Source organism: Sardina pilchardus, chromosome 2 (genome assembly GCF_963854185.1).
Source record: "Sardina pilchardus chromosome 2, fSarPil1.1, whole genome shotgun sequence".
NCBI lineage: Eukaryota > Metazoa > Chordata > Actinopteri > Clupeiformes > Clupeidae > Sardina > Sardina pilchardus.
In genome coordinates, this window is record NC_084995.1 from 11124672 (window position 1) to 11139671 (window position 15000).

The window sequence follows — 15000 nt, forward strand, 5'->3', positions numbered from 1 at the left end:
AATTGTTCAGGTGTTTCATTCATATGAATATACAACAACTAGAAACAGGATCCTGACTTCCAAACCCAAATGTATGCCCAGCTATGAACATCTGTCTGTCTGATGAACATTCTTTGTGCCCAAGCTTCTATAATACATTAATATCCCATATGGGTGCAAAGTTAACCTGGAGTACAACTGTGACACTGCAATTCAACACAAATAAAGCTGTAAACGCCTGTTCTTAGTCAAGCACCCTGAACACAGCCCAGCCTACGCCAGCATAAATCACACCACAGACATCAACATCCAACAAGAACACACGTACAAACACATACAAATATACGCACACACACACACACACATACAAATATACGCACACACACAAACAAATATACGCACGGACACACACACACACACACACACACACACACACACACACACACACACAATAGTTTAACACCCAGTTTCAACTGAAAAAAACCCACAAAAGAAATGAAAGGACACTCACAGCCACAGTAACAAGTGAATTTCAATACGTCTCTAAAAGTTGACTCACTACTAAACAGAGAGAGAGAGAGAGAGAGAAAGAGAGAGAGAGAGAGAGAGAGAGAGAGAGAGAGATGCTGAGTCCTGGATGGCTTAATGCTCCGAGACACAGTACTAGGAGAATACAGGAGTCAGGAGTCAGTGCTGTGCTAGGAGAGTGCTGCAGTGTGCAGTGTGTTGTGATGGTGCTGTGCTGAGCGGTGCTGGCTCTTACCTGTGGCGGTCTGGTATGCTGACGTGCCACTGGAACCACACGGGAGGCTCACACACAGGTCATCATCGGCACAGCAACGCTCAGAGCAGCACTGCATTCTGGGTTGATAACCCCTTCCTTCCTTCCTTCCTCTCTCACCCTTTCTCTCTCTCTCTCTCTCTCTGTGTGTCTCAATAGCACCTTCTGCCTGGTAAGATCTGAATCACAAGCAAGCAATGACCGTGTGATAGCAATGATAGCACATTGTGTGTGTGTATGTGCATGGGTGTGTAACAGAGGAAAGGAGAGATTAAAATGTGTTTAAAATTCACACATTTCATTTGTGTGAGCATGCTCATTGAAGAAAAAAATTATAAGAGAAGTATGACACCCCCTCCCCCTCACTACCAACACACACACACACACACACACAAACATACACACACACAGCTGCTTCTCTTCTCCTGTGTAAGAAAGAGGAAGTGGGGCCGACCTTTAACCAGAATGCAACTGTTCAGATAAAGAGCGCGCTCACAAAACAGGAAGTAGGGTGTGTCTCTGAGGAGAGCACTGCATGAGGGTGTACACGTGTGTGTGTGTGTGTGTGTGTGTGTGTGTGTGTGTGTGTGTGTGTGTGGCGCGCGCAGGCATGCAGGTGTGCATGTGTGTGTGTGGGATGTACGGTTATCTGACTTCTCTTTAAACCCGGTGTGTTATCACTGTGTTTCCACATAATTTAGCAAAGTTCCTCTTCTTACCTTCCTGACTAAACTGACACGAGTGTCTCAACGACAACCCTTTTTTAAAAAAAAAAAAAAAAAAAGGTGAAGAAGAGCATGACAGGGAGAGTTGAAAACGGGGAGTGGAGGAACAGGAGACACGTCAGAGATGTTTCTCTCACTGAATCACCATGTCATGTACTCACCGCGGTGAATGGTGGATTTGTGAGAGCAGGGAAATCGGAGTCTGAAAAACAATGCTTGCTTGCTGCTGGTCTGTTCAGCCCCTCAGGTACACATCTGTGGAGCTTCTCCTCACTGAACTCTAAAGCCACAGCACAGCACAGCACAGCACAGCACAGCACAGCACAGCACAGCACAGCACAGCACAGCACAGCACAGCACAGCACAGGACAGGACAGGACAGGACAGGACAGGACAGGACAGGACAGGACAGGACAGCACAGCACAGCACAGCACAGCACAGCACAGGACAGCACAGCACAGCACAGCACAGCACAGCACAGCACAGCACACTACACCACACCACAGCACAGCACAGCACAGCAGTCCAGCGCTCCAGCGCCTCTTGGATCAGACTTAATCCTTCCTGTCTTGGCCAGCTCCGTCTGAGGCAACACACAAGCCAGTGTGTGTGTGTGTGTGTGTGTGTGTGTGTGTGCGTGTGTGTGTGTGTAGAGAGAGGAGGCCTGGCTGAAATAGTCCTATTGCTGAAACACTACCACAGAGTAGAGTAGAGATCACAGAGCGATGTAGAGAGAAAGAGAGAAAGAAGAGAAAGAATTCTGTTAAAGGCCAAGACAGAGAAAGAGAGAGAGTGAGAGAGAGAGAGAGAGAGAGAGAGAGAGAGAAAGTGGGTGGATAGAGGGAGGGCGAGTGAAAGAGAGGAGGGGGGGGACAGACACGTACCCAAGTCAGTCCCTGGAGCCCCTGCTCGCTCTGCACGGCGTCCGCCCTCCGTGAGCCAGGAGTCAGGAGTCCATCCCTTATTTAGGCTCCCCTGACGCTGCAGTCCCCGCACCGGCCTGACGCATTCCTCCCTCTCCTCCTCCTCCTCCTCCTCCTCTGGGCCAAGGACAAGACGGAATAACAAGACAGAGAGAGAGAGAGAGAAAGAGAGAGAGGGAAGAGAGAGAGAGAGAGGAGAGAGGGAGAGAAAGGAAAAGGGAGAGATTGATAAAGCAGTCATCACACTTGCACACAAAATACCCCAGTCTTGTATGAAAATACATGAGTCGGCACTAAGACTTGTTTATTAAAAGAGCATGTTTGATAGATTGCTTCTTTGCAATCTATCAAACGGTTAGCAAATATATATATATATATTTTAAACAAATGCAGCCCTACCCTTTTAAGTGAGCTAATTAGCAATCATAGCACACATACAGATATAAAATAAAGATGCATTAACAACTAATGGAAACTAAATAAAAAAGGAATTGGAAAAGTCATGAACAGTATTTTCAATGTACTAAAAAACAACTTTTAATATCTTGAATTCTTTACTAGAAATAATTCACCAGAGATAAAGTGATAAAATTGATCTCATACCAGCTGGATACACAACCAAATCAGTTATCGCTCCCGGTAGTAAAAGTAGAATATAAATGTAATATAGAATATTTAATTATGATATAAATAATATAAATCTAACTTTCAGTCTTTTCATGACAGTAACATCATTACGGCAGTAACTCAAGTCTCCTGGAGAAGAGGCGTTATTGTGCATTCCATTCTAGTGATTTAAAGCGTCTGAAGACATCTATATCCATCAGCATGCTATTGCACCCTAACCACCACAATAGCACTTTATCACCAGAGTTTGGCAAAGTGACAGACACTCCCACAGCCATGGCAGGGATAGACGGTTTGTTGACACTCGCGATGTGCTCCTAATAAAAGAATCATGACTGCAGCACAACTTCTGCCACAATATCATTAGAGTCTTTCATACAGGGAGGGGGGGGGTGCTGGGCTGTTGTGGGTACCACACGCGTAATCATTACGTTTGCAGCAACATCACGTCACTCTTTCATATCTCTGTCATCACGGTGTGAAGGAGGAGACTTTCGATTGATCAATCTTCTCTCTCTGACTGCGGCAGCAGCAGCAGCAGCAGCAGCAGCGTTCAGTGTTCAGTGCTCAGTGATGTGACAGTTGAGTTTACCGGCCGGTGGTCTCATTTGAATAATTGTAAATTAGCATGGGCGGCGCATGGCGATTGTTCCTGCTGGGAGACGGCTCCAGGGGTAGGCAAATAATTGGATTATGGCGGATCGGAGCGCATTAGGCTCCTGTTTCACTGGCATTTGATTACTGTTGAAATCCACGGGAAAATAAGAAGCAGGATTAGACACGGCGAGAGGCTGGGACCACGCGCCTAATGGTCCAGCTCTCGGGTCCCCCGTCCACGCCATCTTAGGGGTCTCCCGCCCCACACACAGATCCACACACAGACCCACACCCAGCCCCCTTATTCTTCTGGTGCTAAGCCTATTATCCATGCTCAGCTTGCCGGCCAAGACAAACACCCCTCTGATGTAAACGCAATGGTCTGTACTCCTTTGGTCCATTCATGCTTCGAGGCACCTATGCAGATCCACAGTGGTATAGTCTCAAACTCCCCCACCCACCCGGTCAGACAGCCAGACAGACACGACACCAAACACAGTCCGTTCCTGGATGTGACGCAAGTCTGTCTGTCACACACACACACACACACACGCAGACACACACACACACACACACACACACGCACACGTATGCGCACACACACACACGTACGCGCACACACACACACACACACACACACACACACACACACACACACACACACACGTATGCACGTGTACACACACACACACACACACACCTCATGAATTCTCATGAATACAAATATTAGTGAATACTGTACAAGAGGATACTGTGCTGTGTGAGCAACTATGTGTGTGTGCGTGTGTTTGTCTCTCTCTCTGTATGAGTGTGTCTATGCATCTGTCTATCTATGTTGGGAAAGACAATTAAGCTGCCCTTATCAGTTCTATCTCTGAACTAATAGCACCACGCCCCAATCCTATGGGAGTTAATGCCTCATCAATACCCCCGCCCCCACCCCCACGGCCTCGGCTTCAGCCCTCCACCCGAGTCAGCTCCGGGACAGGGTGGTGCCATGCAAGGCCAGCACTGAGAGGCTATAGAGCGCAACATCAATAGTGGCAAAGAGAGGCCGCTTAGAGTCCTCCAGCACAGAGGGAGTCAATGGGACACACGCCAGACCGGCCCCGGCCATGTGCAGGAGGTAATGGCGCATCAATCGACCTGTGGATCCACTTAGCATCATGGGTAGGAGGAGGAGGAGGAGGAGGAGGAGGAGGAGAGTAAGCAGTTGTTGACAGCAAATGGAAATACTTCTGGACCTGGTGATGATATCTCCATTGAAGGCAAGAGGAGCAAACAGTGTCGTAACAATATCAGTGTGCCTACTGTACCCACTATCTGTTTTGCATGCATGCGCCTCCTTACACTGGCAACAAGTGCATACTGTAAGTAACACCTCCAGCAAAACAGAAACAGGGACAAAAATAACCATGGTCTGATATCATCCTTCTAATTCAGTTTTTCTTGTAGGTCCAGAGGCGTTTCAACTTTACACAACAAAAAACTCAGACTGCTCCTTTAATGGCAAAGAACGCCAACAGATGGAATCAAGTAAGAGCAAACAAAACCATATGGAGATTGTAGAGACAATGGAAGAATGTGGTGAAAACTATTCAGAGCATGCGGCAACACATTGGCTACTGTTCAGAAGTTCTGTAGACACAAGGAGAAACAACTCCAAATGAATGCCAACCAATGTCACTCCCAAACGCACGTACAACTCTGTCAACACACCCATAATCAGTCTTAAGCGTTGACATAATTACTGATAGACGCTTTCACATCCAGAGGTATTTACTCAAGGTGCTCAACAACACAATGCCGAAGATAAGCTCAACTATGTCTACAACATAATAACGCCACCAGGAATGGACTCGATTTGATCATTTGCCGGAATATTCTAGAAGGATGGCAGAACCATGAAGCAGCTGATGGTGGAACCGATCTGGCACCGAACCACTCCAGACTAAGAGGCCATTTGGAGTCGGACGTTCCACCCACTCCGAAACGCTCAGCCATAACTGAGCTCCGTGGAGACAGCCAAACAAGTCTGCCCGCGGGGGCCAGATATTATTCTACGTGCTCTCAGCCAATCACTTAACACCATCGTCCACAAATAACCTTGAGGGGGCCCCACCCAAAAACTCAAAGCCTTGCGGCAAAGTCAACAAACCATTTCTCGAGAAGCAACATTATCTCATTATTGGATTCCTGTGCTGAGAGAGTGAGAGAGAGCAAAGAGAGAAAGAGTGACAGGGGTGGGGGAGGAGAGGAAGAGAGGGTGGATGGGGGGATGAATATAAAAGGAAAACAAATGTGGTCAGCAAAGGTTATAAGGAGAAAGAAGCAGATGTCCAGAGTAGACAAGTGGTGCTATAAATACCCCTCCCTCTCACACTCCTCCAGATAGGAGCCGAGTGATGGACAGGTCCGGCCCTGGTCTGGCTGGAGTCTGGCTGCCCACAGTCTGCCAGCCAGAGGGAGAGAGTGAGTTTAACCTGCGGGTGGCGGTGATCCATCCGTCGACAAGCCTTTCACAACTCTGGCATCATCCATATCATCACCCTGGAATAATGAATGGCTCTGGTATGCGAGGCATGATGTGTGCAACCCCACTAACACATTCAGATACACACAGACACAGAGACACACACACACTTACAGCCAGAGAGAGAGAGAGAGAGACAGAGAGAGAGAGAGAGAGAGAGAGAGAGAGAGAGAGACTGTGTGTGAGAAAGAACAGTCCGTTAGTGCGATGAGACTTAAGAGAAACTCAACTCTAATTGGCCTCCAGTCTGTAGATGACGGTCCCAACGCTTCTGGAAAAAAAGAACAGAAAGACATTCAACAATGATAAGTCGATAATTGGGAAAGAGGTTTTCGAAAAACAAAAGCACTTTTCTGAAGGACAAAAAAAGTAATAAATGATAAATGCATTCTGATTCAGTCAGTGTCGCCACTGGCAACAAGCAGGAGAAGCAGCGGTGCAGTGATGTAGGTGAGAAATCAGCTAAAATTAGACTTTTGTTGGGAACAAAGATGTCGTCCTGATGTTAGAATTGAAAATGATTTGCATGACATCATGAAGAGGAAGCGAGTATTTGCTCTCTTCTGTAAACAGAACCATGGTAAAGCAGAGCATACTGTAGAACACAAGCTCATTGGGAGGAAGAAGAAAACAACTACTTTGCTTTTAACGATTACTTCAAATGGATGTATCAGAAAAAGTGTGTGTGATTTAACGGCAGCAGCAGCAGCAGCAGCAGCATATATTGACGTAACATTTGCCATGATTCATCCTATGCGAAGCTTGGCCTTTTTCAAAGACATACGCCCTGTATTTCATACATGCAACATCACTTGAGGTAGGCCTATATCACAAAATCGTTAAGGTGATAATGCACCCACATACATTTTACATTTACATTTGCACGGGGGAAGTGTGTGATTATAGCGCAAAGTATAACAGTGAGCGACCAAGGGGGAAATGATGTAGAGGAATGCTGCAAGGCCGTGCTACATACATCAGAGCTACATGATAGGGTTAAGGTAGATATAACTGTGGGGACTTTAGCTTTGAAGGGACTGAAGGGTATTTTTTTAAGTATAGGTCTGTAGAACATATTCACAGTCTAGGTATGTGTAACGCAGGTAACACATACTGTACATCGAATTGTTCTCCATGTTGGCCAAAATCTCCAGGCTCTGGACTCTGGGTATTGTGTGGCTTTGAAACACAAAGCAACAGTGCTGAAGACTGCTTTGTACATTACTGTACAATTTCTATGGCAATAAAGATATAAACATATATGTAAGGGAGGAGTGACTTGTGTACAAAACATAAACCTTTATACATTCGGATTTTCTCGAAGGGATTGGCACAGAAATATTACACAATAACAAAAACATGTCAGATGTGACTGGTATTCATTGAATTTATCTGATTTACTTTTTAAAAAAAATAAAAAAATACCCGGTCTCCAGCCAGATAATTTTGTCTGATTTGCTACTGTCTCTTTGGCAAGAGTGGTATACAAACATATTTGACATAAAACATATCGGGTAGGCCTATGCATTCTGTGCTGTGCGATGCAAGGAAACTTGCCTAAAGGGATAAAATCAAACCAAAGGTCCAAGGTAACATGAGATGTAGAAATTGATCTCAGACTGCCAGGCTTGGTTTATTTCCTTGTAACCTCAGCAGTTTGGCACACTGCCAAGACACTTAAAATACTATTTATAGGTTTTATTAGCAATATTGAATTCTGCCCTTCTTGTTAGTACCTAATGGGTAGCAATGAGGCTATCATATCTGCCACTGATTCTCTAAAGTGTTGCGATGGTAAACATGTTGGGTGCAGACAGTGAGTGTCTCAACACCATCTCAGTGTTTTTTTTGCAGCCATCTAACTTTGCAAATGCACTATGCAGATGGATGTGGTTACCTAGCCGTTTACGTAAACAACTATAGCTATGATGATGACCCTTCTCCTCTAAAAATATCTGGGAACTGACAAGCAAGTGGAGGCATCTTGATGCTGGACCGAAACACCCCCCAGCCAAGACATATCAGATTGAAGAGACAGCTGCTCTGTACATTTCTAGAAGGTTCACTTCTCTCTTATCTAGTGTTCACTGGCGGTGCCGCTCTCTCTGGCGTGTCATAATTAAAATGGAAGGCCGTACTGTATCTAGTCACCCCATCCCCATGTCATCCTTATGACCCTGTTGTTGTTTCCATCTGCTCTGAAATGCACTGTGCCATCAGTGATTTTCTTCTTTTCTTTTTTTTTTGCAAATCAGCTATTTGTTGTTTCTGTTGTATCACTGTTCTGCAATGTGCTGGTTCATGACCATATGCATTTCTGGTGCAGTGACACTGTTAGGAAAATGTATTTGGGATTATTTCTGCAATATCAGATAATTAAATTTCAATTTGCTAGCTGTAACTAAGTTAAAAGAGGGAAATGTTTAAAATAGACAAACACCTCAGCCAAGTAATATATATCATATGACCTGAACTCGAACCCCTTGGAGTAGATGGTGTCACAGTGGAAGATGGGAGAAAAGAGTGTGAGCCATACCGCCATCTTCTGGTTATTAATGTTATGACAGTGATTTACAGTCTGCTAAATTAGGAAGACATATGACTACAAAAAGGAGATACAAATCTAATAATGAGCAACATTTTAATATATTCCATTTTCTAACTGTTCTTCTACTGTTGTCCCATTTCTGTAAATTCTGACCATTCTCACAAAGAAACTATTCTGACATCTAACTATTCATAAGCCTGATTTGATTTGATTTGATTTGATTCTGACTAAGACATATTGTAGCAAACATCTTAAAACTACACTGATGCTCATGCTAAGCCATATGGTCATGAGATTTGGCAGTCTCTTTCTTTCTACATCATATCCTTAAAAACGTAGCCTACATCAAAACATAGAGGCCTTGCAGCACTGCTCCTTCAGAATTAAAATATAACAATAATTGTTGATCTTGAAAAAGTGGAAAAGCTTTAGGCCTATGTGCCTATGTGCTCTGACTTTGAAGAGAATACGAATTAGGATTTGTTAACACTAATCACACACAAAAAAATAGTGAACAACAAATTATTGCCAACTTACACATACATACGCCTACTTGGTGATCAGGAAGTGATGACTGTCTTCTCCCCCATGCGTGTGTGCGCACACACGCACACACACACACACACACACACACACACACACACACACACACACACACACACACACACACACACACACACACACACACCATTTCCCCACTACTTTAAACTAATTTATTCTTTAAAATTGAGCTATCTCTTCAGCAAAAGACTTTCATTGCTTATAATTCCTTTTGTGAGTACATGACAAATGAATAAACTACTTGAACTTACTTGAGCTTGAACTTGAAAGCTGGTTTGCATGGTCAACTTTTGGTGATTGCTCTCTGTTAGATAGCTGACTGTCTCTAAAGACTCAAAAGACAGCAACCACCCTGACACTTCTCATCCTAGCCTACTACTACTGTTACTCATCCCTCAAATATATAGGTTTATTCACCAAGTCCATCCAAACTGACCTGCAGTCAACTTCTGTGGGGCTGCAAAACTGCTCTCATAACACTAGCCTGCAGTTTAGTTTTCTCTTGTTGTCCACCAGGTCAGACTAACACAAATGTCACACATCTTTGGAACTCATAGGTCTGCATCATCAGGTGGCTGGATAATCAATCAAATCATTTATTGCTGCATAGCAAGCAATTCAAATCAACTCAGAAGTTGATCATTTGCCCACAAAACCGCGGACAAGATTTTGGGCATAACAAAATTGCCACTAACTACTTATTTGAACCCCTCTCTGTCTGTCTATTTTGTTCCTCTTTCTCTCACACTCACAACCATAGCTGATCTCGCGTGATTATCAGGAGACCGCTGCGTTCTGAGAACTGCTGGTCCGCCATCACTGTGGACTGGTTTAGCAGACTGCCGGCGGCTGGAGGTGTAACAACTCCACAACGTAGAGAGTGTGTGATAAAGAGAGCCCCCAGACATTGGTCTTGGGGGATTGTTGTTCGCGTTTTTCTTATGCCCTTTTTCTAGCCCAAATAGGCTTTCATGATTAAACAGGGACGGCGCACTAACTAACATGTCCAACATGTCCAACCTGGCCAAACCCACCAAACCTAAGGACTCCACCAAGATGAGGATACGAGCCTTTCCTGTGAGTAGTGGCCCGAACCACTGATTTGTGGTGATGACAGATGAGACAGGCTTTGGGGATTTCATGTCATTGTTTTAATAATGGTCAGAAGAGCCGTAAACACATTTGTATGCAGTAAGCTAACTGGGACAGCTAACTAGCTCTGTTGATTGTTTGGTGATGGAGGCGACTGCTAGCAAGCTAGCTGGCTAGTTTGCCTATTTGATTGAATAAAAATAAAACCAGCCAGGAGACTGTGAAGTGTCAGCTGATAGGTTAACAAGTTTTCAGGGCTGCCATGAAAAAGACTAGTGTCATACAGCTTAATTTTCCCTGATCTAACCGTCCCTTAACTGGATTTGTGTAGCAGCAGCTGGTATAAACAGCTGAACTAGCATGAGCTAGCAAATTGAGTTCACTGAAGTTGCATTTGTTTACTGCCTCGTCAGGAAACGTTAACGTTAACTTACCTAGCTAAAGTTACCTATGGACTGGTACAGTAGTCTCTGGAGATTCTGACTGTTAGGTCGTCAGAAGATAATACTGGAGACGTAAAGCAACCAGACTTTAGAGGGTTGGTTTAGCTAGCTCATCGAGCCCAGAATGAATCATGCACCGAGTCATGCTTCCTGGTAGCAGTGGCTAGTTGAACTGCTTGTCGACCAACAAGCGAACTTCTTTATCTTTCTTGTGTTAGTGAGTTGACAGGGGTACTTTATTTGCGGGTTTTAACGCTGCTGATTGTGCTCACCTAATGTCAGATTTCTAGCTAGCCAATGTAAGGCTACTCAATTAATTTTTTGAATGGCTAGCTGCTACTGCAGATGTTGCCAGCTGTATCGGTTGACAAGTTAGCCTCCGAACAATGTTATGTCAGCCAGCACAATTACTACGATTTCCACTTTGTCCTAAGTTCGTTTGTTAAAACCAATAGAAATGTTGAAGTAGTAGTGCTGTTTTAGAAATTAAACAACTAATATGCCTTGCCATGTAGAAACAGGCCGAGTATTGCGAAGTCTGGGTGTCATGTAATGGCAGTTCTCTGTTTCTTGAAGTCCACTTTGTCACATTGTGTGTATCTTCTGATGTACTGGATCAGACAGCGATCTGCTATCAAATACATTTTTTAGGGTGTTGGAGGATTGGTGTCCAAAGCAAGTAGGCTATATCCCCCAAGATCTGATCTTGTTTGTGTTACTTTGTTGTTTCTGTTCAAGCCAAGTGGGCACTTGGACTGTGCCCTTTGTTTACTCTGTGTTGTTTACATCACACAATAGAAAAGTCTTGCAGTTCACCTGGCCTCCCTTAGCCGTCTTGAACCAAAGGTTTGGATTCATTTGAAGATTTAGATAAAGATAGCTTTGAAATAATCTACAATTGCTTTAATCGAACCTACTTGTTGGTTGCAGTGAAACAGATCTTCATCTCAGCAGTTTCTAGAAAGCCTGTAGAGACACGATCCCTATCACAGCATGCTTGTGAGAAGAGTGCTTTGGGCACAAGGCTGACATCACCGTTCAGCCCCAGGCCCTACTGTTGTCTCTCTCTGTTGTTTGTGTTTACACATGTGAGCACAAACAGCATGAAAAGCTGATGATCCACATTCACACACACCGGAATGAAGGTCCTTATAGTCAAGTCTTACTGCTCTGTGGCCATCTTTGTAATGCCCATGGCTGAAACCAAGTCATGGTGACTCTCAGTGCCTGCTGTGACCGCTGCTAGTGGCACGTGGCATCTTAATCAGAGCTTTGCAAGCCTGAGTTCAGAGCCCCACAGCCTGCCTGCCTGCCTGCCTGTGCGCCTGCCTGTCTATGTGCCTACCTGTCTGTATGTCTGCCTGCCTGTGCGCCTGCCTGTCTGTGCGCCTGCCTGTCTGTGTGCCTACCTGTCTGTATGTCTGCCTGTCTGTGTGCCTGCCTGTCTATGTGTCTGCCTGTCTGTATGTCTGCCTGTCTGTGTGTCTGCCTGCCTGCCTGTCTGCCTGCCTGCCTGTTTGTGTGCCTGACTGCCTGTGTGTCTGCCTGCCTGTCTGTGTGCCTGCCACTCTGCCTGCCGGGGCTTTTCCACAAGTGGCCTTTCCAGTATGTCTCTGGGTTCGTCTCTCTGTGTTTGCGCTCATGTGCGTGTGTGTGTTGCTGCAGGGGAGGTTCTAGCTCAACGGGTTTCTGTCTCAGGAAAGAATGAAAGAAAGAAAGAAAGAATATTATCTGTCTGCATGCGCTCAGTGAGTGTGCCACTAGCTCTTGTCATGAATGAACAAGTTTGATCAAAAATGACCGTTGCTCCCCTCGTCCCCTGTCCCCTGTCCCCTGCTCTCTATGCTGTCTGATGTGCTGGATCACCATCATCAGCACACATGGAAGTTGTTGCTTATGTGATGGCTAGCCCAATACTGTTATGATGTTAATATATGGTATTCAGGTGAAGAGACCCGTGCTCAGGTGGTTGGCTGTATATTGTGATTGGTACATTAATATGGCCTATTAAATGTTTTTAAATGTACGGATTGTTGAACCTCTTTCAAACTCAGACTTTGATCACTGTTTGGATGTATGTTAGTTGTCTAGACATACCGGAGTACGTCAGAGCTTGAGCCTTCTCTCATCTGATTCCCTGATAAAGCCAGTCTGTTGTACGATAACAGTCAAACCTGATCAACAGCTAAACCCAACAGGAGGAGTACAATAACAGGCCATTGAACAGAATGCAAATTGTTGAAATGAACAGCTGCAGACTGAGTGATTAAGTCTATAATGTAGTGTAGAAATGTAATGTAGTGTACTCTGTGACATTGATCCTCTCCTGAAAGCAACTGTGCTGCCACATCAGTCTATTGTGATTTGGAAGTACAAAGTTTAATGGTTGGTTATACATTATACAAAGTTAAATGACTGAGCAGGCTAATTAAAAAGTCCATAACTTGCCGGCAATTGTTGGAGAATATGGAGGAATGGAAGTACCCTTGCTTTTATGAAATAATTATGCATTTACTTACTATAGACTAAATGGTATGCACAATATGTGGCTTGTTAAACCTTATGTTTGCCTTAGGCCTATATAATATATGCTACACTATAGTCTATTCATCTGAGCAGGCTACAACTGCCTTTGAGAGGGAGGGAGTGCAGAAGCCATTACAATGTTATATTTTGAAGTGGTGCATTAACCTGTGCACAGGCAGAGATGCCGAGATTAGGCTCTCCTTTATAAATAGACCAGTGCCACAGTGATTTGCTATCAACTGAATTGAAAGTAGGCTATCACTTGTATACTCTGTGCCTTTGTGCATGTTGGCCCTTCATAGCCTTTGCACTTCAGAAGACTGAAGTGTGCCCGTCTCTCTTGAACAAGCTGTTTTGCGGTGGCACACTGGAGTCAACTAGGGCAGTCCACATCCTGGCTGTGCTTTGGTTCGTAACAATGCTCTTTCCATGGAACTCTGGAATGGTTGTTTGACATAACGATCTGGAGATTACAGTGGCATGTTACAGATCTTCCAGAGAAGTACTAGACGTAGACGATGCATTTTTAGCATTGTCATGATGACGTGATCGTGGTGGCATGAGCACGTCTTTCATCTGAACTTACCTGCACTGCTGACACTAGATTATTGGAAGATGGTGTCACCATCTTAGGCGCTTCACAGTGAAGGAGGTTATTGTTTTCTTTCCTGGTTAATTTATTTGGTTTTGACACATGGAAGTGTTATTAATGGTTTGCAATTAACAGTAATCAGAGAAGGTCCTTGATGTACAAATAATGTTTTTTTTTTTTTTTTTTTTAAATATGACAATATAATCTTCCAACTGTTCCAAGTGTTTGTTTATGTACCTGACTATGCCTTGGTACATGATTATCTTTTTTAAGAGCCAAATGCCATAAATGAATAGAGTAGGAAGAGGTAAACATTGTGTAGTATCTTAGAGGAATTCGATGTAGTCTAAGTGTAGAAATGACTTTGTCGTTTTTGTCGACAAACACTCTTCTGTAGCATCACATCACTGACCACATGGTTGAACTTTCATTTAGTATGTGAATAAATAAAGAACGATGGCCACGTGTTACCACATGATTTGATATCTCGTGTTCCTCTCGTGTGTGCAGATGACAATGGATGAGAAGTATGTGAACAACATCTGGGACCTTCTGAAGAATGCCATCCAGGAGATCCAGAGGAAGAACAACAGCGGCCTGAGCTTCGAGGAGCTGTACCGCAACGCCTACACTATGGTGCTTCACAAGCACGGCGAGAAGCTGTACACGGGACTGCGAGAGGTCGTCACCGAGCACCTCATCAACAAAGTAGGGCCCTCTCTCTTACAGCAGCTTTTATCTCAAAGCTCAATGTGGGGGAGAGAAAAGCAAGACAGTTAGCAAGCAAGAGGTTGTTGACATAGTAAACATATCCAGCACTGGTTAAGTGTAGTTAGGCCTTTGTGTTCAGTCAGGTGGAACTGCATTTCTCTCCCCTCCAGGAGTGTTGGGCCTAACAGCACACTGAAGCACACACACACACACACACACACACACACACACACACACACACACACACACACACACACACACAGGTCCTTCATTAGAATGATGAACAACGTGTAGTCTTAAGTCTAAGCTAATGTATTAACTAGGCAAAATTGATTAGCTAATTTAACGTCATGAGTAAGAC

General features: G+C 44.4%; 2 protein-coding genes across 2 annotated transcripts in view; one reads left to right on the forward strand and one right to left on the reverse strand.

The window, feature by feature from the left end:
* The window catches only part of mbnl1 (muscleblind-like splicing regulator 1), a 53468-nt gene extending 52657 nt beyond the window's left edge, over positions 1–811 (reverse strand). Inside the window, exon 1 of the mRNA XM_062518789.1 lies at positions 743–811. The gene's annotated coding sequence lies outside the window, so the exon portion shown is untranslated. The remainder of the gene's footprint in view (positions 1–742) is intronic.
* A 9267-nt stretch (positions 812–10078) lies between these two features.
* Positions 10079–15000, forward strand: part of LOC134062828 (cullin-3-B-like) — a 17260-nt gene continuing 12338 nt past the window's right edge. The window contains exons 1-2 of the mRNA XM_062518825.1: positions 10079–10352; positions 14439–14636. Of these exons, the coding sequence (XP_062374809.1) occupies positions 10278–10352; positions 14439–14636 (273 nt within the window). The 5' untranslated portion in view covers positions 10079–10277. The remainder of the gene's footprint in view (positions 10353–14438; positions 14637–15000) is intronic.